The sequence below is a fragment of the Macrobrachium nipponense genome, chromosome 6, assembly GCF_015104395.2.
Source record: "Macrobrachium nipponense isolate FS-2020 chromosome 6, ASM1510439v2, whole genome shotgun sequence".
Classification (NCBI taxonomy): domain Eukaryota; kingdom Metazoa; phylum Arthropoda; class Malacostraca; order Decapoda; family Palaemonidae; genus Macrobrachium; species Macrobrachium nipponense.
In genome coordinates, this window is record NC_061108.1 from 93,880,207 (window position 1) to 93,903,496 (window position 23,290).

Genomic DNA, 23,290 nt, shown 5'->3' on the forward strand with positions numbered 1-23,290 from the left:
TCAGTAAGCCCGAAGCTGAAATTGATGACATAGACTGTCTGAGCGCTTCATACTGGTCCTTCTGTGCACTTGGTTGCATGTATACCTGTGGATGCTCGGGCGCTGGTGGGCGCTTGGGCGCTCTTGGATGCTCGGGTGCTCATGGATTCTCGGGCGCCAATGGATGATCGGGAACCAAAAGTTGTTCTAGTGTCGTCGTGGAATTCCTGGGCGCCAAAGGCTGCTCTGGCATACGGGCAAAGTGTGGTGCCAATGGGCGTTCGGGAGTTGGTGGGTTCTCATACTCCGAACACTGAACCTGTCTCCCAGGAGAGACTGATGGTAGTCTTACCTGTCCTTCATTATTAAAGGAGTGGACCAGTGCTGAACACATCTCCGGAAGTCTACTCTTCCCCGTACTCTTCACCTCTGAACGTCTGCCAGTGGAAGACTTTCTTGACGATGACTTCGACTTAGAGGATGTGACCCTCTCACTAAGACGTCCCTCTCCTGCCGTATCCTGAGAGAATCTCTCTGGAGAGTCCCGAAAACTGCACGAAGGCTGTTCTTTTCGGAAAGGGCTAGCCTTTTTACAGGGGACTGGAGAGGGAGACAACTTACGAGCCCTCCTTTTCAATTGACGGGACTCGTCATGGAAACGCCACTGGCGCCTGGGAGAGGACTCCCCAGAGCTGGAAGCACTAGACGACAGCGGTACTCCTTTACAGACGCCTTTCCAATGGCACTCTGTTGATTAACCTCCCTTGGGCTACCAGTATGCCTCCTCCCAGGTTCTGGGGAGTTTGACAGGGACCTTTGCCTAGGAGAATCAGTGGGCCGAACAGCCAACTCCTCCACCACACTTGCACTCACTTCACCACTTACCTTGTCCATTAGGGTTTTCACGGACGCTCCTAATTTCTCCATTGCTTGGAGCAGGATCGAAAATTTCTGATCTACTCTTACCTCTAAATTGGCTACAGCATCGGGTACGGGTGTGAGAGAGCCAAGATTAGAACTGGGAATGACAGGTGGAGGGGATGGTTCAGAAAGAGACAAATTATCATTAAACAATTCCTGCTTAACTAAGCTTTTTGCTTTAGCTCTAGAAGCAACTTTTCTCTTTTTATCTCTCTCTAACTTGTTCGCATAACTAGTCAAGAGCTTCCAAGTTCTTTGATCCCAATTAATACACTCCCCACAAGTTTGATCTGGTGTACAAGTCTGTCCCCTACAACCTGTGCAAACTGAATGTGGATCATTACCCGCTTTAGCGATCCTAGTATTGCAGCCTTTACTGCAATACCTAATCCCAGATGAACTAGTGTCTGACATTATGTAGACCAATTCAAAAACTAGTGAATTTTGGTGGAAAAATATTTAAAACTATTTCAATTCCTAAATAGCTATCACCGAAATCAAAACTACCAATATTCAGAGTACTTCACCAAATAACTCCAACAATGAGTGACGGCAAAATATTCCAAAAATTCCGCTGACTACTGAAACTGTGTTAACAGTAACAGCCGGCGGAAAAGACTGATTTTCGGACGGTGTTGGTTCCTCACTCCCCCGATATTGGGCGGGGGGTATCACCTGACCAAAACAAACTAGCAATACCGCAAATTTCAAAAATTCTAGCTGCCGACGATTTTAGAAACTATAGCTATGTAACTACTTGGTAAGTTGCATACATAAAAGTAAGGTTTTCTTAAGATTTTTGACGATGTTCCGGCTTACGATGATTTTCAGCTTACAATGCATCTCAAGAATGGAACCCCCGTCGTAACCCGGGGACTATCTGTAAGTTATAGCTACTACTACAAACAAAATCCAGCAGTCCTAAATACAATCTATGAACAAACAATGAAGTGCACACAAAAGACCAGCAATAATGGACCTATGTTAGTTGTATTTTGTTAAATAACTAACTATATCCACTATCAAGAAAACTGGCTGTGGTAAACTAATTCTGTAAATGAACCTAATGATATGGCTGGGAATGGTAGCTATTTACCATTGCTAAAGTGAGGCATGCTGGATATGGATGGTCCATGCAGTGATGAATAAGTGAGATAACATAAATTTCCTTGGAACTTTGCATAAATATTTTTCTCATATTTTCTTTGTGATGCTATTATGCTAAAATTCCACTGTGATTGCTACTTATCCTGACTAATATAAAATCAAATTAACTTTGGTGGCAGTACAGAATTTTTAACACTAAGTCTCTTCCACAGGAAGTGGCTTCAGAAAAACAATAAATACTTGCAATATTCTTGTATTACAAGCAAATTGCAATAGTATACTGTATTATTCTACTGCATTCATGTTCATCATCAGCTACCCAACATAATGCTTTATATGTATATAACTCTAGCTCCACAGCTTACATTACCCAACCAAGTTCTGCATGGTTTCTCAAAGCAATGTCAAGCCACTGCAGTTTTCAATGATCTTGAGAAGAATTACTACCATCTTCATCCATTAACTGCTAAAGCAAGGATGAAACCAACAATGAAGTAAACTTCCAAAACAACTGCTGCTTTATATATATATACACACAGAGAGCTCATAGATCATTCTTTAATATATTGCATACACTATTTATTTCCTGAATATCAAGGCTACTCCATTAAGTACCTCTTCCACTCCATTTACCGAAACTGTCTACTGCAGTTCTTCCAATTTTATCTGCTAACACTTCAGAACTACAAACATTTTTCATCAACCTACCAAAATCCAAACTGTCAGGTCCCCACACTCTTGATTAAATGTAACTATAATGTGTAAGATAAGTACGGTAAAACCTCTCTTTCTATCCAGTTTTTTCTAGATAATCTGAACAAATTTTAGATTATAAGATGGTTTTCCTGATTTTTTTTTATGATATAGAAATTGAAGGATGTTTCAAAATTCTTTTCTTTCAAGTCATTAAAAAAAGTCAATCAGTATGTGTGCTAAAACTTACTGTATACAATAAATGGAGGTAAAGCATACACCTCCCAACTGTCTCAGGGATACATACTTCAAAAAATCCACCCTCCATCAATAAAAACTGAGATTAGCAGCAAGTTGTGAGTAAAAATAAAATCTGTCTTTTCAAACTAATTCAGAGAGCACCGCAGCATATGTAAGTGTTTACATAATAATAATATGGAATGTTAGTCCATATATATAAAAGATTGCTTGCAGGAATGTGATCAGACTAGAGACGCTAAAGATGACGTATACAATAAGTATGTAGGCTAAGATAACATGCCGTCACCTGTAGTCATTCAATTGTTTATAAACATTAGTCCAAGCTCCCTGCTTGAGACAACTACCCCGACCTATAATTCAAACGGCCTACGTGATCTGTAGCGTGTCTCATTTTGATTGTGTGTTCGTATGAAACTATGTCATTTGTATGTATGTTCATATGTTCGAACTACTGTCTGTTCCTTCATAACTTGTAACAGAGATGGTAGACAGGCAGAACAGAGTTAGCTATCGTCATTAGAAGACCTGTACCTCTTTACCTAAGCTTTATCATGTAGAGGAATAGGATTAGCTATCATCATTGGCAGAAGCGATCAAGCTATCGTTATTAGAAGACTTGTACAATCATATCTGATCTTCAGCATGTAAAACTTCAGAAGAATATATCTATTTTTTTACTTCGTGTTTTCTACAAGAACCTCCTCACCATGAGTTTAACACATCATCGTCGTAACCCAGAAGATAATACCGACTTCGTAAGTGATCTACAAACCCCAAGTCACTCCCATGAATATGGAAGTGCAATACCAACCGACTTAGCGTAAAATTATCGCAAGTCTAACATTACCTCATAGGGCGCCTTATCATACAAGGCACGAGCCCTAATATTGGTGGCAGTGGACCAGAAGAACTCTACAACTAAAAGATATAGAAACATCCGTGCCTATTGTTAAAACCGTATCTAAACAAGAAAATTCCTTAACCCAAGAGATCGCGAGCATTGAATATCTGGGTTGGAGCGCAGAACTGTTACAAACTGAACAAAGCAAGAGTCAACAGACATAACCCAAAACAATAAACACTTCGAACGGAAACAGAGTCAGCAGCAATAAACACCAAACAATAAACACTTCGAATGGAAATATTAGGGCTTGTGCCTTGTATGATAAGGCGCCCTATGAGGTAATGTTAGACTTGCGATAATCTATACGCTATCCTGATAAAGTCCTTACTGAACATGAGTCCTTTACCGAGTTTTTCAAAGGCTTTAATCACAGTCCAAAAGGAACTCGGTGACAAATGATCATTCAGGTCTTTGGAGCCAAGATAAGATATCTACCTGGGAAAGCAAATATCATAGCTGACGCATTATCCCGCAATCCCGCACCATACAGCAAAGAACCATTAATTAGACTAAAAGATATAGAAACATCCGTGCCTATTGTTAAAACCGTATCTAAACAAGAAAATTCCTTAACCCAAGAGATCGCGAGCATTGAATATCTGGGTTGGAGCGCAGAACTGTTACAAACTGAACAAAGCAAGAGTCAACAGACATAACCCAAAACAATAAACACTTCGAACGGAAACAGAGTCAGCAGCAATAAACACCAAACAATAAACACTTCGAATGGAAACAGGGTCAGCGGCTAAGGAAAAACAATAAACACTTCGAGCAGAAACCCTAAAGCAAAAGTATATTTAAAGTATGTGTATCAGAATAATGTAATCAAATGTAATATTATATGTAGGTCCGTGACGAGGAAAACCCGAAGAACACAGCAGAGGACTAACGACCAGGTCGTAGTAATAATCTCTTTCATACCAATCGTCCTAAACTGGTTGCATTCCGTCATCCAGGGTTCCCTCCTATGTCACAGAAAGCCAAATCACTGTTTTACTGGCCTACAATGCTTACAGATATAAAAAGCACATAACTGATTGTAACACGTGTCATGAAAACAAGGGACACACTAAGACACCTGTCAGTTAAGGGCCTATCCTGTGCCACATCAATCCTTGAAAGAAAATACGTAGAATTATTAACAGAATTATGAGTCTGACAGAGGGAATGAACACTTCTTAGTGTTAATAGTTCCTTGACACGTTATATAGAATTAATAGCACTAAAAACAAACACCGCAATTGAGTGCATTAGGAATATTTATGAGTGCTAAATCAGTAAACATGGAATTCAACACATGATAATGTGACTCGGGTGGTGTAAATCAATAATAATCTCCATAACGCGTTGTGTGAATTCCTTTCCATTAGAAAACCAATAATATTTTATCACCCAGAGTCAATCGGTTTGGTAGAATAACGGATAATTAAATAGGAAGTGTCAATGTCTTACGAGTTACAACTCGTGATATTGGATCCGAACTGGATTATAGCGGTTCTCGCGGTTTTAAATACCTTTATCATTTATATCTTGTATCTATAGAATTGATGCCGCAAGTAGCCTTATACGGTACGCCGCTAGAACACTTTTCCACATATTCAAAGCCAACCATTAATTTATCAAAATATATATAAAAAAATATATAAATCCAAATAATATACATAAAATAAATATAAAAAAATAAAATAAATATGGATACAAGTGGAGTCAATATAATACACTCCGTAAGAAGTCGGAAGGGTTACAAATTATAATAAAAAGGAATCACGATAAAATCAATAAGCAAAACGTAACCATTAAATATCCAAATATATATATGCGTAAAGATTTGAACTCTAACTTAACGCTTTAGTAATGACAAATAAGCTAAAAGTTCAAACACATATCCAAAACCTACTGACATATTGTCTGTCTCGGTGATTTATATTCGTAGTCAATGGAAAAAAAAAATAATAATAATAATAATAATAAATAAATAAATAAATAAAATAAAATAAAAGAGATTTTAAAGTCAGGAAGTCTAGAAGTGAAAATGTTATCTATGAAATAATCCTATATGAATCTTATACAGGGCTAATAATATATATAGAATTTGTATGGAAACCTTTTTCATATAGTTTGAATAAGGAATATTTAATTTAACATAATTACAATTATGCAGATTTCCAACATGAAACTAATATATTGTTCAATTTTGGTACTGTTTTTTTTTTTTTCAGACATTCTTTTCGTGTGGGTCGAGTATTAAAAGATAATAAATTTATCCTAAAGTCGTATTTATTACAGCAAGTAACGTAACTCTTAGCTGGCTGAGAGCAATCTCCTGCCAAGTGACGACGTCATCATTGCCGTATCAGTATTTGTTCCTTTTAACCTCAATAATCTGCTTACACAGGCTTCATCTCGCGCTTGCAAAAGCAGATTGACTGGAGAAAGGAATGCTTAGCTCATGAACTTCACATGTGGTTCATAGGTCACATGACAGGCCACATAACATATTCTTATCCGTGTGTGTAATGCAATTAGTTAAGGACTTGCAATCATTTTAAAATTAATGAACAAAATAAGCAAATAGAATTTCTATAACAACAAAATGAATTAATTTTTCTGAACCTCATAGACATTTAGAAGTATCAAGTCATGGATGTGAAAAAATTACTTGCAACATTAGTCTATCACAATTCACATTCATGGGAAAATGTCACATTTTCTTGAAAAACCCAAAGTTTATTTAGAAATTAGTTACATAGTGGGTTTTTTCGTTGCACCTCCTACCTATTAATAAAGTTTTTAAAATTAACCCCAGAGGATGCGCGCGAGAAAATTGAATATGAAACTTTTGTTAGGGGCACACAGGATCAGATTTTATCACAACTTAATTTCAGTTAGCATAGAGAAATACAGAATCATGATTAATCTTCTCTTTGACTCTTATGTTGCCTGGCAATCTTACAAATAGCTCCGTTTTCCACTTCTTTGTCTAGTAATTTACTACCAGTAATATCGAATTTTCTTTGAGATTCGTAATGATATCTATTTATTTTTTATAATTATGGATATTTTTACAGTCATCATAGACCTGGATAGGTTCACTCATTGTTAATGCCATGGATAAAAAAGTTTGTACAGCTCTCTTTTGAATTCCAAAATATCAGCGAATTCATGTGGGTTAAGTCTGGTCTAAATGGCTCTCTCCCCTCCCCTGTATTTGGATGTCGTCTGAATTTACTTTGCCCTTGTGACAAGTATAATTTCACTTGCAGGCTGATTAATGGAACCTGTTACAGTATCCTGCAGTACGAGAGTTTCACATCGCAACTTCAAAAAATCGTTCGTCGCTGCGGACGACGGCAGTCGAGTAACAACCGCCTACAATGTGAAAGGAATAAGCACCATCATGGACTTCTTCGGCCGACACCCGTATCCCGTCGTTAATCTCGTTTTAATGCGGAACGCTCCAGCGACTGTCGGAAATCGACTACGAAAGGGACATACTTCCGACAATTACGACCCGAAGGATATTCAACTACTTTGCTGGCGAAGGACTCGTGCTGGGGATGTTTTTTTTATTCATCGCGAACGTAATCGTGTAGCTTAGGATGCAGAGAATAAGTATGAGCGCAAAAATAGAACGTTGGACCCGCCCAGGCAAATTTTCCCCTTGTTTTAACCCTGTGAAATAGGCCGTTTCATTGGGCTATAGGTGGTTGTCTGGAACTGTGTAATGGACGAAAAGTTGTTCGAACGCTAGTTAAAAGTGAAGTAGTATAACCTCGGTCATGTATCCTATATATATAAAGTATCATGTATCCTATATATATAAATGATCATAAATAACAGAGTCGGAATATATCTTTGCGTGTACGCAATAGGAATCTATTTAAAGTGCACATATATTAATCGTAATTATATGAATCCATATACATATGTAAAGTAGGCGCCGAAAGTCTTTACACCCCAGTGCAATTTAGGCAAACGCATACACACGCACACTTTTTTCGACCTGTAAAGTAATGCAAAAATTTAGTTAAGATTTTGAAATGGTGTGTCAGTTTACCTTAGACTTTCTAGTATTTGGTAGCACCAAATTTGTTCTCTTTAGCTGCCTTCAGCCGTCGGGGAACACTTTCAATGAGGTGCTGACAGATCTCTGGTTCGATACTGTTCCAAGCAGCGATGATGGCGGCTTTGAGTTTCTCGATATTGAGCAGTCAACCTTCTGCAAACGTTGTTTAATGATCGACCACAGATTTTCAATGGGACTAAAATCAGGGGAATTAGGGGGCCAGTCACTTAAAAGCTCCACACCACAATCCTGCAACCAGTTCCTAATCAATGGCGTTGTGTGGCACCGTGCGCCGTCTTGCTGAAGAATTGAAGCACCTGTCTTCTCAAAGCTCCCCTCTAAATATTCATTTAGTACAACATAATAAATGTGCTGGTTCACTCTTTCATTATTTTCAAATATACACAATTCCCCAACTCCCTCATAACCCATAGAACCCCATACCATCAATGTTTTGGGAAACTTTTCACGAGGACGAAAAAGTTTGTCACTGCACTTGTTAAAGCGGGGACTTCGCCAAACTTTCGTTGAGGTGCTTGCCGAGCAATGGAATGTGGATTCGTCAGTGAACAACACTTTTTTCCAGTTATTAACGTCCCATTTACCAAACCTATGAAAAAAAAACTTTCGTTTCTTAATATGGGCGTCAGTTAGCTTGCTCTTCTTAGGAGCCACAACACTCTTGAATCCCAACTTGCATGACAAGTACATCTGTAAAGTACGTACTTTACACTTTCCTAAAATTTCAGGGTTTTCTTCCCTGAATTGACGAGCGGTGTGTGAAGGATTAAGCTCTGCTTCCCTTCTCAGTAGCGAAATAGATCGTTCAGACAGCAACGGGGGCCTCCCAGACTTCTTGGCGGGGATAGGTACCTCTTTCTTCCCTGACGCCTTGTACCTCGCAACAATGTTCTGAATTGTTCGACGCTTCAAATCCATCTGCCGCACAATTTCAGCGGTATTTAACCCTAATTCAAAACACTGAATGACCCTTACACGATCATCCCTAGAAGTATAAGGACCCACCATTACGCATAAAGGCACAGGGAATGGCAACACAAGGGCAACACCACGAGACAAACAAATCCTGACAGGAGTGCCAGCAAAACAAATAGACTTACACCACAGGTAATGAGCTACTGATCAGTTATTGTTTCCTTAATCAAGGATACAGTGGAAACAATAAAAGGTGCCAATTAGTCATTTTTTCTCTCAGGCATTTTCCGTGACTGATATGGAGGATTCTTTAAAACGCTGAAAGTCTTTACGCAGCCTTCAGGGGTGCAAAGACTTTCAGCCCCCACTTTATAAACAAATCAGGTAGCCTATAATCAATCAGTTACCTTTTATCTTAACAATATCCGCAGATATATAACATTTAGCATAAAAATCAACGAATCAATCAGCATAAACATTAATAATTTTATCAATTCATATATGAACATTTTTATCAGTTAAAATATGATTTTTATCATGTTAATCTTCATTCTATGCAATTATCAGAGTACATTAGTATTTTCTGTAGCATATGTATCTTAATGAGATGAAGTGAAAAAACTGTATCATTATATATCACGTGATCACTATTATTTACCAATATCATTGTTTTATATTTTATTACTTGAATCAATTCATGTACACCATGAATTTTTTATTTACTTATATATATATATATATATATATATATATATATATATATATATATATATATATATATATATATATATATATATATATATATATTCACATAGTGTCTGTATCACACTCCTATAAGTCAAATGCAAGTCAAGTTTGAGTGATATTCAGTAGTTGGTTTTGGTAGCTGACCGAGCTGATGTAAGTGTTTACATAATAATAATATGGAATGTTAGTCCATATATATAAAAGATTGCTTGCAGGAATGTGATCAGACTAGAGACGCTAAAGATGACGTATACAATAAGTATGTAGGCTAAGATAACATGCCGTCACCTGTAGTCATTCAATTGTTTATAAACATTAGTCCAAGCTCCCTGCTTGAGACAACTACCCCGACCTATAATTCAAACGGCCTACGTGATCTGTAGCGTGTCTCATTTTGATTGTGTGTTCGTATGAAACTATGTCATTTGTATGTATGTTTCATATGTTCGAACTACTGTCTGTTCCTTCATAACTTGTAACAGAGATGGTAGACAGGCAGAACAGAGTTAGCTATCGTCATTAGAAGACCTGTACCTCTTTACCTAAGCTTTATCATGTAGAGGAATAGGATTAGCTATCATCATTGGCAGAAGCGATCAAGCTATCGTTATTAGAAGACTTGTACAATCATATCTGATCTTCAGCATGTAAAACTTCAGAAGAATATATCTATTTTTTTACTTCGTGTTTTCTACAAGAACCTCCTCACCATGAGTTTAACACATCATCGTCGTAACCCAGAAGATAATACCGACTTCGTAAGTGATCTACAAACCCCAAGTCACTCCCATGAATATGGAAGTGCAATACCAACCGACTTAGCATAAAATTATCGCAAGTCTAACATTACCTCATAGGGCGCCTTATCATACAAGGCACGAGCCCTAATACATATACCTTTAGGAGACAAGAGTGCAAAATAATGGAGATATTTCATATACTTTGGAACCCTGGTTTGTTCATTATAAATCTATTACCTTTGATCAAGTATCATACATACTGTCATTCACACTTATACATGAAACACAATAAAGAAATCTTTTGATGATTAGTGTTCATTAGGGAAACTACTTCACACTAGAATGTTCTCTTTTAGCTAATTCTAGATCATTATAGGAGAGGAACTGATCACTTTCTTTTCCTGGTGTAACATGTCACTCATGATGACATTACGTAAACCTCTCTCTTAAGATGTTGGACAGATTTGTCTACCACTTGATATTTAGCCATCTCTGCATGCACAATTTTTTGCTAGCTCTGCAAAAAGAATAAATGTTTGCATCCAACACAAAATAGAGCTCACCTTGGTTTTGTCTGTAAACACCTCTGAAACTAATGGTCCCGGTAAAAGAAACTCCCTGAAGTGATTCATGAGTCTCTGGGCCTCCACAGCTCGTGATCTTGGGGTATTGACACTCTCCAGCTGATCTCCAAGATGGACCACTTTTGTAGCTACACTATTAATGTGACTGTCTAAGTCCTGAAAGCTCTGAAATGCTTCCTGAAAGGTACAACAACCATAAGTTTCCTTACCCAAAAGCTTTTACTTTTATCTTTCCCAATACCTAATCATTTGTTATTAGCCAAGAGTCTCTAGCTTTTGGTAATATTTTCATAAAAATCCACAAATAACTTTCAGTGTAATAATGCTAACTAACAAACGATCAAAATATATAAGGAATATAACCTCCTAAATTTAAGTGTTTATGGTCTAGCTCTAACTTGATACCCATCTCATCCCTTTCCTTATGTCTACTGAAAGTTTTGGAATTTTCACATATCTGTTATTCTAGTAAAACAGCAACTAAAATACAGTTAGATTTTAAAAGTATCATACCCTATTGTTATCAAGGAGTTGTGCAATATTATGCCAATGTCTAACTTCTTCATCTTTTACAGCAGCTTCTAATCGCTCACACTTTTTGGCTGTTCTCTCATCCAGTATTTGTAGATCTCTGTCAAAACAAATTAAATAGAAATAATTAATAAGACTGGCTACATTACTCACAATACTACACAGCAGTAGTCAAAAACTTGTCATCTTTACATCTATATACTTCTCTCATTGTACAGGTACATAAAACTTCAGATGACTTACCACTTTTGAATTGTACAAATTGGCAAGTAACATTATTTGTAGTAATCTGAGAGAAAATTCTCTATTTTCTTAATACAATTGCTCATTGAAAAGTAATGATAGGAAACAAGCTGATGCTTGAAAGAAAACCACCAAGATCATGAGGATGTTAGTAAACCATTCAAAACGGACAACAAATTAATGATAGATTCCAGCAATGGACACTGCATGAAAATTGTCTGCAACACTTCAGTCCTTTAAAAAAAATGTAGTCAGCCTATTACTATGCATGAGAAGAGGATCCCAGGATCTCAACCAGGTAATAGTCTAATTCTCCATGCTATTTGATCCTTAAGTTGTGAGAAATTAGCAACTAATTTAGTAGGAAACACCACTTACCTATCAGGAGTCACTAGGAGAAAATAAGCTTGAGAAAGTTTGCCATAGAGACTGCCATAATAGATAAACTAAGGATAAAAAAAAAGGGTGATGGTGATGAAAATAATAAACTGGGAAGTCAGGAACTTGACCTAAAGCTGGGACTGTGTGTCACATTCTTACCACATGACCTATTAGTACAGGTCTAATCACTCGTGAGTTATATTCAAGAGTTCAAAGGTCTTGAATTTACTTCTATGCCATGAAGGGTGTATTGATATCAAAATAAAGTTTGACATCTGAAAGAACTTTGACCTTATGGACAACCATTGTAACTTATGCTGCTTTGCTGTGTAGTAACTATGATTATATTTGCTTCATGATATTACTTAGGCAGGATGAATCTGGAGGCATTTCTTGGAATCTCTTGGTTCACTGGAGAGAACAATGAACTTTTCTGACAAGGCACATAAGAAGGCTCTCTTTATGGTGGTTTGGTACAAGAGTGGCAGAAAGGCAAAGGAGCAGTAAGTACTGAGCATAAATCAACTGATCAATTCCAAATCCTCTATATCTAAGGATACTCAAGACTCATTTTGCATTCACAGAAATTTAAAGAAAATTCATTCACAGTATGAGAAAGACAAATGAGCCTCACCTGCTAATATAGAGCTTATAAGTTTCATTTAGCCAAGACATATTCTCTTTTGGGGTTCCATGCCTTCCAAGGAGCCCCTTCTTAAAGTACTAACATAACTGACTCAGATCCAATGTAGGTGCAGACTGAAAATTACTTCTGCCATGTCAGAAATAAACATGGGTAGCCATCTATGAATACAATAGTATTGTAGGAAACATTTCATCCCATATCAACTGTAGAATGAAATCACCTGCCCAGTAGAGGACTGTGAAGGGAGATCTCCTGTATTTAGTCCAGGCAGTCTGTGCCAAAAGACCCTTCAGACAAGAAGATTCAGCATTTCTAGATTCCTGTACAATTTAAAGATTTGTGATAGGTACTGGAGCTTTCTGTATTACGGGAGCTTCCTTAGTATATCTGTCAGAATTATGTTGTTGACAATCTTGTTGTGGGAAAAAAAAAGAAAAAAAAGCAACTATGATAATGGATAGATCCTTCAGAAATTGATCCTGCACCTCACTATCCAAACTTCTGTATTTTGAGAATACATTAATTTCTAAGAACTGGACTGTACAAGGGGATAAAAATATTATATTTACACCTTTATACGATTGTAAGTAGGTTTCACCATGGGTGCCCTGTTGTTGCCACAGGGCTGTGCATAAATATGCATCGATTTAATATTCAGTATGAAGACTTACCATGGTTTTTCCTGCTATGGCTGTATGTGATTATACTGTTTCTACCTGAACAATTACATACTTAGCTGAAGTTCACTCAATGAACTGTCAGCCAAATGGTGTAAACACTTTCAGGTCTTGTAATCCTTGAATTATAAAATGTTCCATCATAAAAAGCAAGTGAATTAAATAAAAAAAAATGAAGGTTAAGTGTCAATAAAAATTGTGGCATTCCATTATGCATATGCACAGTATTTCATAAAAATTTACACACTTCAGTTATGGGAGATTTTCCACCATATCCCAAAAAATTGGAGTGTGTATATATGATGTTCATTTGGTTAGTACAATATATTGTTGGTTACAACACATTACAATAGCTTTTACTAAAAAGTACTATAAAAAAAATTGATAAACAGAACCTTCTCAGCTCCCCTGAAACCTTTGGTAAAGTACTAATATGTACTACTATATGAACATAATGTATTAGCCCAATATATAGCAACTCCAGTTTTAGACATGCATTTCAAAACAACTAGAGCAGGTAAGATCTAGTTCTTCCCTTGGAATGGTTATTTTATCCAGATGTATGCAAAGCCTTTTGGCAGTTGTGGGTACATCTCTGGTAAAGTAAAAGCCAGGGCTCTTTGTAGCCAAGCACTGCCCACTGCACGCAAGTGATTGGCAAGCTTTCAAAAGGGGAATGACATCACACTACAGCAGAGGCCACCTAGTTTTGCAGCTAAGCCCCGCCCAATGCATGCTTGTGATTGGCTAGCTCTTGAAGGGGGAATGATGTCACACAATAGCAGAGTCCAGCTAGTTTTGCAGCTAAGCCCCAGCCAATGCACATTTGTGATTGGCTAGCTCTCGAGGGGGAATGCCATCACACTAGTTAACAGTCCAAATGTTTACCAGTACGAATTTGACTCCGTTTGGTGATGTTGAGTTTCGTGCATGAATCATGACAACACAGAGTTAAGTTCCCGGAGTTGTGAAGTATGCAGTTGATATTTCTGATAAAAGATACATAAAGTTATATGTCATCATGAAGATCTTGGATCATTTTGTCTGTATATCTATTTTTTTTTTACCATACGCAGCCTAAATACTACACATGAATATTTCTTCTTTTTTTTATTGGTGTTGGCCTCCAAAAGCAAAACAACATACGTATAGTACTACTTTAATTGAATGAAGCATAGACATATGCAGCCAGTTCTGATGTTAGGGTATAATTCATCATAATCCTGTATGTCAAATGTTAATATCATTGAGAGATTACTCTTATGTACACGTCAATTTCTTATATTTTGAAGCAATGACAGAGCATAGGACTACTCGTCAATTTCTTATATTTTGAGGCTATGGCAGGGCAGAGGCCTACACATCAAATTCTTATATTTTCATAGGCCTACTCATCAAATTCTTATGTTTTGAGGCAATGACAGGGCATGGGCCTACACATCAAAGTCTTATGTTTTGAGGTAATGGCAGTGCATAGGCCTACACACCAAATTCTTATTTTTTGAAGCAATGTAAAGACAGCCCCACACATGAATTCTTATATATTGAGACAATCACAGGGCATGGGCCTACACATCAATTTCTTACTGCAAATAGTTTCTACCTCTATCCATTAGAAATAGAGTAGCTTTTAATTAACCCTTAAACGCTGAGTGGACGTATTTTACGTCGACAGTTTTTGTCTCTCGGGTGCCGACTGGACGTAGTTTACGTCGACATACAAAAGTTTTTTTAAAAATTCGCGGAAAAATACTTATAGGCCTGCCAGCCGAAAACTCTTGAATCACACGCCTTGGGGGATGCTGGGAGTTCACGGATCAAGATGTTGTATTGTTTACAATCGTTATGCAGGCGCGCAAGCGCAAATTTCTTTCTTGCCGCACTAAAAAGTATCGGTGACACATTTCGGAAATTATTTCGTCACTCTGACATAATTTTTGTACCATTTTAAATTAGCCGTTACATGAAAATGTGCACATTTTTATGTAGAATACAACAAAAAAATACTCATGATTGTAGCTTTTATCAGTTTTGAGATATTTTTATATAAACAACGATAAGTGCCAAAATTTCAACTTCGGTCAATTTTGACTACCGAAATGGCTGAAAAACGCAATTGTAAGCTAAAACTCTTATATTTTAGTAATATTCAATCATTTACCTTTGTTTTGCAACAAATTTTAAGTCTTTACCACAATATTTCGATTTATGGTGAATTTATGATAAAACTTTATTCTTATGTCTGCGCTGTAACTCTTCCGAAAAAAATCATACATGCGATTGTGGTAATGTTTGCACAATTTTAAATTAGCCGTTACATAAAGTTTTATATATGAAAATGTGTGCAATTTCATGCACAATACAACTAAAAACAACCCATGGTTGTAGCTTTTATCAGTTTTGAAATATTTTCATATAAAAAATGGTAAGTGACAAATTTTCAACCTTCGGTCAACTTTGACTCTACCGAAATGGTCGAAAAACGCAATTGTAAGCTAAAACTCTTATATTCTAGTAATATTCAATCATTTACCTTAATTTTGCAACAAATTGGAAGTCTCTAGCACAATATTTCGATTTATGGTGAATTTATGAAAAAAATAACATTTTCCTTACGTCCGCGCGGTAACTCTTTTCCAAAAAAATCATAGTGCGGATTGTGGTAATGTTTGCACCATTTTAAATTAGCCGTTACATAAAGTTTTATATATGAAAATGTGCGCAATTGCATGTAGAATACAAAAATAAATAATTGAAGGTTGTAGCTTTTCTCATTTTCGAAATATTTGCATATAAATCACGATAAATAGAAAAAAACCACATTCGGTCAAATTTGACTCTACCGAAATGGTAGAAAAACGCAATTGTAAGCTAAAACTCTTACAGTCTAGTAATATTCAGTCATTTATCTTCATCTTGAAACAAATTTGAAGTCTCTAGCACAATATTTAGATTTATGGTAAATTTTTAAAAAAAAACTTTCCTTCCCTCAGCGCGCGGATTCTCCGCCGCAAATCTCCAAAATGCGTACGTCGTATTCTCGGAATATTTGCTCCGTTTCATATTAGGGATTTCATAGAGTTTTATATATGAAAATGTGCGCAATTTCATGTAGAATAAAACTAAAAATATTTGAAGGTTGTAGCTTTTCTAATTTCCGAAATAACTGCATATAAAAAAATCTATAAAAAAATTTGACATTCGGTCAACTTTAACTCATCAGATATGGTCGAAAACTGCTATTGTAAGCTAAAACTCTTACAGTATGTAATATTCAACCATTTGTCTTCATTTTGAAACAAATTGGAAGTCTCTAGGACAATATTTACATTTATGGTGAATTTTTGAAAAAAATATTTGTTCACGTCCGCGCGTTACGAATTCATGCATCATTTTGTGATAATATTTTCTCTGTGTTGCTTTTATCATTTTACAATGTGTTATATACCAAAATGATCGCAATTTAGTGTACATTACAACGAAAAAAAAATAACTCGTTACCTTAAACCGTTTTGTGCATAGCGTGATTTGAATACAATTATATATGAAATTTTGTTTTCGCGCTATCAGGATTATCGCATTAATTAATTATATGATAATGATAAATTTTTTTCATTTCTGATGGTTGCATACTAAACTTCAGGCAATGACAAAAAAAGGAGCCATAAATGAACTCTTAATCTTGAAAATGTGTGCAATTTCCGCTTCCGCGCTCACTCCGAGACCCCCTAGGCACACGGAAGACGATTTTTAATATACCCCTTCAGCGTTTAAGGGTTAATATAGTAGTTTCAACTCCACAATTTAATTGTATATGTATAATGCATAAAGTGGAATGTACATGTATAAGCAAGAGCACATACATGAATGGATGACCATAGTAACTGTAACGCCACTTACACCACAAAGAATAAAAGTAAAACTCGTGGTTGTGTAGCCGATGGCATACACAGATCAATCTTAGGAAGTGTAGAGGCTGTGTCAGCACTTCAAAATGGAAGTTCCTTGAAAAATATTCAAACCTCTCAAATCTAATCTTTCACTAATTCTTCGGAGCCTTGTTAAACCTCTGTACAAGCTTTGGAATTAGGCTTCTCTGGCAGGAGTACTAATATTAATGAAGGTCTTTCTCCTTTATATATGTATCTAAGGATTGGATTCAGTCTGTTTTTTGCAGAAAAGTTACCTTCATCAGCCCAAAAAAGTACTACCTCAGTCAGTTGCTCATTATGAAATCCTACAAGAAAAAGACTTTCTTGGGTTATCCAACTCGTTAGCATAAAAACAGGGCAAATGCTGCCTCCTGCTAATCTGTCATTTATGAGATATCCTAAGACAGTAAGGGACTTTCAAACCTGACCCATCTCCTGACAGGAAAGAACTGGAAGTTTTGAAGGTGAACATAGCAACTAGGTACATAAACTTACAACATTCTTACAATTACTCTTATTTATTATGGTGTTTGATGTAAGAGAATACTCCAAGTTACTACAGAAACCAGATTCCAATGACCATTCCAAATCTAAAGGCTCTAATGCTAGTACCTGATTCTAAAGACCCCTCCAACTTCAACAACAATTGAACTGTTATAAGTGATGAGTTTGCAGTGGAATGTAACTTATTTAATCATGCTTTTCATAAATATAAAATCAAAGTTTTAAAATAACATTTTTGTCAATACATAAAAATGGGTTATATTATGAAACTTAGAAAAGGACTGACCAGAATCCTACTTTGGCACTGCTAAACAGAAACAAAATTTTTCTAATAAATGAAGACTATACAATATCCCCATTAGAAGTGTTACAAAACATTTTTACACTTACTTGATTGCCTGAGTAAAGGCTTCATGTAAAAGATCTGGATTGAAACTAGCATCATTTGTTCCAGGTGGTGATATGCTGGCATTTACACGCCATGCTAATCGTTCAACAAATTCTTCTCCATCAAAAGGATCCTGATGAGAAACAAAAAGATTAGACCTAATTAAATGAATAAGCAAAAGTACACTGTAAACAGAATTCTAAATAAGACTAAACCCATATGTATATTGGATAAAAATAGAACTGAATATAGTGAATCTTAAACAGTATTTTACTTACCATAATGCATAAAACATAGACCGAGTCATTCACCAGACAAAAAATGTTTAAATTATTCTCTTCAATGCACACATTAGGGAAGTCCCCTAATTACCACATTATATACATTACTTACAGATTTAGCAAGCAATGGCAAAAATGGGTGAAACCAAACAAAAAGGCTGGGAGGATGGCAATCCCAATAAATATTAAGTCAGTTTTAATTAGACATTACAATATTAACTTTGTTTCACACAACATGCAAACTTCCTCTGTAGTACTTAAGCCTTTCACTGCACATGACTGATCTCCTCAGTCATCAAAAGGTTTCGTCCATGAGTGGGACTGATCTCCCAACTCCTACTTCTTTTTGTTCTAGTTAAGCGACTTTTAACAGATTTCGTGTTTCCCTCATCATTGTAAGAGGCTTTTTTTTTTATATTTTAGCGACAAATGGTAACATCTGATTTCCAACTTACAGGATGAACTCAGGACAAGGGCTAGACGTTCAGTAACCATCAAAATGCCATAGAGGGAGGGAAGTCTTTCTCGATGATGAAGTAGTAAAGATGTTTTTATTTGGAAATGACAATGATAGTACCAGACCTGAACTATCAGATAGTACATAGTTCTGATAGTGACTGTAGTGAATATTGGAGTTTATAATATTGTAGTTATAGACAAACTTAGATAATTTTTTTACTTTATGTTTTATCAGAGATGATCACAAATCAGACGAAATGACAGAGGAAGAAACAGCTTTGTCAAGCACCAGAGGTGGAGTGAGTAAACAAATAAAAAAAATTATAAAATGTGCGAATGGAAGATGTACTGAAGATTCAGTTTGTAAAAAATATCTGTGCTCTGGAACTTTTATTAACTAATAAATGCTAAGTCTCTGATATTTTTTGTAAGGGTTTTCCAGATGAAATTTTGGCCCAGATCATGCATTTGGGGTTGTAATAAAACTTTCAAAATTAATAACAATAATGACGTTGCTTTACTACATTCTGAGGTATGGCACTGAAATGAATCACAAAAAAAAGCTGCATAATTCAGTTTGTATTTGAATAATTACTTACATATTATTTGCACATTTTATCTCCCTACTATAATAAAACATTATAATAACATAATAGTACAATATAATATTATAAAAATAATAAAAATACCAAAGAATGGAAGTACAAAAATAAAATGGAGAAAAATGATATTGTCATGTTACAATAAAGTTTTATACATACTTACCTGACAGATATATACTTAGCTATAGACTCCGTCGTCTCCGACAGAATTTCAAATTTTGCGGCACACGCTACAGGTAGGTCAGGTGATCTACCGCCCTCCCTGCCCTGGGTGGCAGGACTAGGAACCATCCCCGTTTTCTAATCAGAATTCTTCTCTTCCACCTGTCTCCTGCGGGGAGGCTGGGTGGGCCATTAATCGTATATATCTGGTCAGGTAAGTATGTATAAAACTTTATTGTAAACATGACAATATCATTTTTATACATTCAACTTCCCTGCCAGATATATACTTAGCTGATTAGCACCCATTGGTGGTGGGTAAGAGACAGCTAACAACTGAAATAGACAGGTAAACAACATATGTTGTAGGTATTAATAAACCTTGGTTCCTACCTTATTAGGCTGAAGACTTCGCGCTACTGCCTTGGAGTCTGCTTAGCCTCAAGAGCCTCAGCGAGATATTGATCTATGGCTAAGAGTTCTTGTGGGTCTGCCAATGGGGTCTTATCCACTTACTCGGCAGAGCCTAAAGGCCTTTGTCATTGGGTGCTATTCCACTAACATGACAATACACCTTGTTCAAGGAGCACAAAACCGATCCCGATCACCTGATCCTAACATCCATGTTAGTTCTAAGATTGTAAGGAGTTATCCCCGAACTCCTTACAAACAACCAAAAAACTCAAAACATAATTACACTTTCATTAAACAAAATATACAAAAAAATTTTGTGTACTCCCCTACTAGTCATACATACCCTTGATCCCCTACCAGCAATGACACTCTGCTCCCGTGCGACAGTAGTGAGCTTGCTAATAGAAAACCAAGCACATATTTGACAAGAGGGTATGTACGATAAAAACACAAAATTAAGGATCAGTCTTTGCTCCAAGACCCAGTACTGTATCTGCTGATACAAAAGGACCTAGCGAGAAGCACTTCTCATAGGTCACTCTCACATCCTTCAGATAATGAGATGCAAACACTGAATTGCACCTCCAATATGTAGTCTCAATGATATTCTTTAGAGACATATTCTTTTGGAACGCCAAGGACGTTGCTACTGCCCTCACTTCATGAGTCTTGACCTTTAGAAGACCGAAGGATTCCTCCGAGCAGTTCTTGTGAGCGTCCGTAATAACGCTTCTCACAAAGAAAGCCAAGGCGTTCTTGGACATGAGTCTTTTGGGGTTCTTCACCGCACACCAAAGACCTTGTTGACAAGCTCCCATCTGTCTCTTCCTCTCTAAATAGTATTTAAGAGCTCTCACTGGACAGAGAGATCTCTCTATCTCTCTGCCTACCAGGTTAGATAGGCCTTTTACCTCAAAACTTCTGGGCCAAGGTTTTTGACGGGTTTTCGTTCTTTGCCAGAAACATTGTCTGGAAAGAACAGATGGCAGCATCTCCTTTGAACCCCACCGTGGAATCCAGAGCGTGTAATTCGCTCGTCCTCTTGGCTGTAGCGAGAGCCACCAGGAACAAGCATTTCCTAGTGACGTCGCGGAAGGACGCCAGATGTAAAGGCTCGAATTTATCCGATGAAAGGAATTTCAGGACCACGTCTAGATTCCAACTAGGTGTTCTAGAGTAGCTGCTTTCGAAGTCTCAAAAGATCTAATTAGATCGTGTAGATCTTTGTCGTTAGCAATGTCCAGGCCTCGATTCCTGAATACTGAAGACAGCATGCTTCTGTATCCTTTTATTGTCGAGACAGATAGGTGTGATTCCTCTCTCAGAAAGAGGAGGAAATCGGCAATATTCACTATAGAGGTACTGGAGGAGGACAGCTTCTGACCCTTACACCACCTCCTAAAGACTTCCCACTTTGACTGGTATACTCCTCTCGTCGAAGCTCTGCGGGCTCTAGCGATAGAGCCCGCAGCCTTGCGAGAAAAGCCTCTCGCTCTGACAAGTCTTTCGATAGTCGAAAGGCAGTCAGAGCGAGACCTGGGAGGTTGTGATGAAACCTCTCGAAGTGGGGTTGTCTGAGTAGATCGTGTCTGTTTGGAAGCGATCTGGGGAAGTCCACTATCCACTCCAGTACCTCCGTGAACCATTCCTGGGCTGGCCAAAATGGGGCTATGAGTGTCAACTTCGTGCTCTTCGAAGCTACGAACTTCCTGAGCACTTCCCCCAGGATTTTGAACGGGGGAAAGACGTATGCGTCCACACCCGACCAATCCATGAGAAACGCGTCTATTGCGAAGGCTCTCGGATCTTCCACTAGAGAGCAAAAGATCTCTATTCTTTTGGAGAGGAACGTCGCAAACAGGTCTATGTGAGGTCTCCCCCACAGGGACCAAAGACTTCGACACACTTCTTCGTGTAGAGTCCATTCTGTGGGAAGGACCTGATTTCTCCTGCTCAGTCTGTCCGCTCTCACATTCTTGATCCCTTGAACAACCTTGTGAGGAGAGATATGCCTCTTTCTTCCGTCCAGGTTAACAGGTTTCTTGTCAACTGATAGAGGGAGAAAGAGTGCGTGCCTCCTTGCTTGCGTATGTAAGCCAGAGCCGTGGTGTTGTCCGAGTTTATCTGTATCACCCCGTCTCTGACTATCTCTTCGAAGAACTTTAAGGCTAGGTGTATGGCCACAAGTTCCTTGCAATTGATGTGCCAGGACACCTGTTCCTTTGTCCAGGTGCCTGACACCTCCCTTGCTCCTAGCGTCGCTCCCCATCCCGGACTCCGAAGCGTCGGTAAATAAACACTTGGTCTGGGTTCTGCAGAGCAAGCGATACGCCTTCGTTCTTTTGAAGTGGAGGGATCCACCACTTCAGATGATCTTTTACATCTTGTGGAAGTTGGAAGATGTCCGAGAGTTGACCCGTCTTCCAACTCCACACCTCTTTGAGGAAAAACTGAAGAGGGCGAAGGTGAAGTCTCCCTAGCGAGAAGAACTTTTCCAATGAGGACAGGGTCCCTAAAAGGCTCAGGTAATCCCTCGCTGAGCTGTTTCTCTCTAAGAAGCTCGAGATTCTCGACAAACCTCGAGCGATTCTTTCTCGCGAAGGATATACCCGAAAACCCCGAGAATCCATCTGAATCCCCAGATAGACCAAGTTCTGGCTGGGGATCAGTTGTGACTTCTCGAGGTTGACGAGCAACCCTAGCGAATCTATCATGTTCCTTGTTACTTCTAAGTCCTCCAAGCACTGAATCTTCGACTTGGCCCTGATCAGCCAGTCGTCCAAGTAGAGGGAGATGTTTATCCCCTCTAGGTGAAGCCATCTTGCTACATTCGCCATCAGGTTGGTGAATACTTGTGGGGCTGTAGACAGACCGAAGCACAGAGCCCTGAACTGAAAGATCCTGTCTCCTATTACAAAGCGAAGAATTTCTTTGACAAATGGTGAATGGGAACGTGGAAATATGCGTCTTGCAGGTCCAGAGAGACCATCCAATCTCCTGGACGAAGAGCCGACATTACAGAGGCGACGTTTCCATGCGAAACTTCTTTTTCTGTACGAAGCGATTCAGAGCGCTTACGTCCAGAACTGGCCTCCACCCCCCCGATGCCTTTGGTACTAGAAAAAGGCGATT

General features: G+C 37.8%; 1 protein-coding gene across 1 annotated transcript in view; it reads right to left on the reverse strand.

The window, feature by feature from the left end:
* The window catches only part of LOC135216585 (exocyst complex component 5-like), a 193,526-nt gene that overhangs the window by 127,737 nt on the left and 42,499 nt on the right, over nucleotides 1–23,290 (reverse strand). Inside the window, exons 2-4 of the mRNA XM_064251964.1 lie at nucleotides 18,243–18,425; nucleotides 11,452–11,569; nucleotides 10,918–11,115 (exon numbers count right to left, since the gene is read on the reverse strand). Coding sequence (XP_064108034.1) covers nucleotides 10,918–11,115; nucleotides 11,452–11,569; nucleotides 18,243–18,425 — 499 coding nt within the window. The remainder of the gene's footprint in view (nucleotides 1–10,917; nucleotides 11,116–11,451; nucleotides 11,570–18,242; nucleotides 18,426–23,290) is intronic.